At 38.2% G+C, this 3300-nt stretch overlaps 1 protein-coding gene across 1 annotated transcript; it reads right to left on the bottom strand.

The window, feature by feature from the left end:
* Window positions 1–1655: 1655 nt before the first annotated feature.
* LOC128065353 (olfactory receptor 4A15-like) lies at window positions 1656–2573 on the bottom strand. Its single transcript, XM_052658534.1, has one exon. The coding sequence runs from the start codon at window positions 2571–2573 to the stop codon at window positions 1656–1658; it is 918 nt and encodes a 305-aa protein (XP_052514494.1).
* Window positions 2574–3300: the final 727 nt, after the last annotated feature.

Raw genomic sequence — 3300 nt, 5'->3', positions numbered from 1 at the left:
TCTCCAACACCACAGTTCAAAAGCATAAATTCTTCGGCACTCAGCCTTCTTCACAGTCCAACTCTCACACCCATAGACGACCACTGGAAAAACCATAGCCTTGACTAGATAGACCTTTGTTGGCAAAGTAATGTCTCTGCTTTTGAACATGCTATCTAGGTTGGTCATAACTTTTCTTCCAAGGAGTCAGGGTCTTTTAATTTCATGGCTGCAGTCACCATCTTTATTATACAATAATCTTTATTTCATTAATAAGAGCAATAAGAATTATATACTGTCAAAATTCTTCTTAACAATGATATCACCCAAAATATCTGGTGACAGCTTCTGTAGTGTATATTTGAAGCTCATGGATTATTATTCTAAATTTACACATAAACAGCAAAACCTATATTTGTATAGGAATGTATAGAAATACTGTAAGCAAATAAAGGAGACATTCAGCTTACACTGTAACATGCTAAGCTGTATAAACAAAAAAAATTAAATGTAAAATTAATGGTATAAACAAAAAAATACATGTAAAGTTCTAATAGACACAAAAGTGACACATATGTGAAATATAAATATGTGCTGTCTTTATGTGAAGAGCAATGAACCGAGTTTTATGTCATAAGTCTAATTCTTTTCAATATCTGTGTTGTTGTTCAGTCACTCTGTCATGTCCGACTCTTTGTGACCCCATGGACTGCAGCATGTCAGGCTTCCCTGTCCTTCACCATCTCCAGAGGCTTGCTTAAACTCATGTCCATTAAGTCAATGATACCATCCAACCATCACATCCTCTATCATCCCTTTCTCCTCCTGCCTTCTGTCTTTTCCAGTATCAGTGTCTTTTCCAATGACTTGGCTGTTTGCATCACGTGACTATAAAGTATGGAGTTTCAGCTTCAGCATCAGTCCTTCCAGTGAATATTCAGGATTGATTTCCTTTAGGATTGACTGGTTTGATCTCCTGGCTGTCCAAGGGAATCTCAAGAGTCTTCTCCAACACCACAGTTCAAAATCATAAATTCTTCAGCGCTCAGCCTTATTTATAGTCCAACTCTCACATCCATACATGACTATTGGAAAAACCATAGCTTTGACTAGACAAACCTTTCTTGGCAAAGTAATGTCTCTGCTTTTTAATATGCTGTCTAGTTTGTTCATAGCTTTTCTTCCAAGGAGCAAACATCTTTTAATTTCATGGCTGCAGTCACCATCAGCAGTTATTTTTGCGCCCAAGAAATAGAGTCTGTCACTATTTGTAATGAACTCTATTAATTTTGAAAAAGATTACATTATTTAAGAGAGAAACATGTGAAAATCTTCCCCTAATTAAATAAATGTATGGTATTAACTATAGCTTAACTCATCATATGGAATATAAACTTGTAGTCTCAAAAGAGACATTTTAGCCCAAACAATACATCCTTCCCGAAGAAATTGTGGATATCTTAAAAAATCTTTTCAACAAAATATATGCATTGAACTAGAAAAGTATTAAATATTTAAAAGCATATTTTGATCTTTGGAAGTATTCTTATAATAAATACATTCATCATGCCTAAGTTATTAAACATGAGGATACATTTACTAAATTAAATAATCATATATCTTTCCTGGGAAGAGGAAGTCTTGATTGAAAATATGTGAAACATTTCCCATGTGCCTCATTTTCTTTTTCTGGTCCAGAGCTTTTTCATGGCATTTTTCATTTCTCCATTTCTCAGAGTATAGATTAGAGGATTCAGCATAGGGGTGACAACAGTGTAAAACACAGTCAAGAATTTGTCAATAGGTAAAGTGGAAGGAGTTCTCACATACATAAAAATACAGGGCACAAAGAAGAGGAGCACCACAGTGATGTGGGAGCCACAGGTGGACAAGGCTTTGAACCTCCCTTCCTGACTAAGATTCTTCAGGGAGCATAGAATGACCCCATAGGAGATGAGTAAGAGCATGAAGATGACCACGCAGATGGCCCCATCATTGGCCAGCACTGTGAGGGCAATGATGTGAGTGTCTGTGCAGGCTAGTTTTAACAAGGGATACATGTCACACACAAAGTGGTCCATGACATTTGGGCCACAGAATGGAAGGTTGTAAACAAACAGAGGATGAAGGACAGCATGCAAAAACCCACCAACCCAGGCAAAGAGCAGTAGCAGAACACACACTCGCTGATTCATTATTGTCAAATAATGCAAGGGTTTGCAGATGGCCACATAGCGGTCATAGGCCATGACCACCAGGAGTAAAATCTCAGCACCACCAAATAAGTGCTCCATAAAAAGCTGGGCCATGCAAGCTTGGAAGGAAATGGTTTTCTTCTCATAAATAAAGCTTTTAATCATACTCGGGATGAAGTTAGTAGAATAAACAGCATCCAGAAATGACAAATTTCCAAGGAAGAAGTACATAGGGGAATCCAGGGTCGGACTGGCTACCACAGTGATGACTATGAGTACATTGCCCATCATCGTGACAATGTAAATGAGCAAGAACACAGCAAATAATATCTTCTGACCCTGGGGCCTCTGAGTGAGCCCCAAGAGGACAAACTCAGTCACATTGTTCCTTTGTTCCATGGGCACTTCTGTTTATCTTATTGCAGAGCTCAGCTCATAATCCCCTGTATGTACACATTATTGACAGTGGCTTCCTGAAATCGTGAACTGCTTTGTTGTTTCAACAGTTAGGCAGTATGTGTTATTAAGCACCAATACCTTCAGATATTACAACACACAGCTTGTTAAAGCATTATTCCTAACATCAACAAACTTACAGACTAATTCAGAGGCAAGTGACTAGAGACATATGTGGGAAAAGGATACATTATTAAATAAATCAGGTGCCAAAACTAGCTTTTCATATAGAAGCTAAGTGTACTTATACAGAAAACTTATATAAAAATAAACACAAATTAAAGGTTTAATGCGGGGGACTGACCGTGAAAGGGTTAAGTCTTGGGAGCTGCTCAGCAGGTATGCAGAGCCTTAGGCATGTTCCTAAGCTCCCTGTCCCGCCACCCTCAAGAATTTTTATAGCCCTTAAGGCCCCAGGATGTCTTGTTCTTGCAACATGTCATAGAAGATAGATAATCTTATTGTGCTCTGTACACAATGGTAAGGGTCTAGTGATTGTATCCTGAGGTTAAAAAATAATCCTGTGCATGTCTTAAGTCACGTAGTTTAACCTATAAATATTGTAGCCTAATAAAGAAAGGCATCAGCCATTTGTGGTCTGATCCTCTCAACCCCATCTTTTGTCTCTATCTCTTATTTTTCTTAGCGGGGACGCTCCGTTCTCTCCCTG

This window comes from Budorcas taxicolor, chromosome 2, assembly GCF_023091745.1.
Source record: "Budorcas taxicolor isolate Tak-1 chromosome 2, Takin1.1, whole genome shotgun sequence".
NCBI classification, from domain to species: Eukaryota; Metazoa; Chordata; class Mammalia; order Artiodactyla; family Bovidae; genus Budorcas; species Budorcas taxicolor.
Note: the sequence above shows the minus strand (reverse complement) of the source record. Positions and strands in the feature narration are given on the sequence as shown.

Excerpts from the sequence above, each read along its gene's own strand:
- LOC128065353 (XM_052658534.1), bottom strand. The coding sequence starts at position 2,573 with ATGGAACAAAGGAACAATGTGACTGAGTTTGTCCTCTTGGGGCTCACT.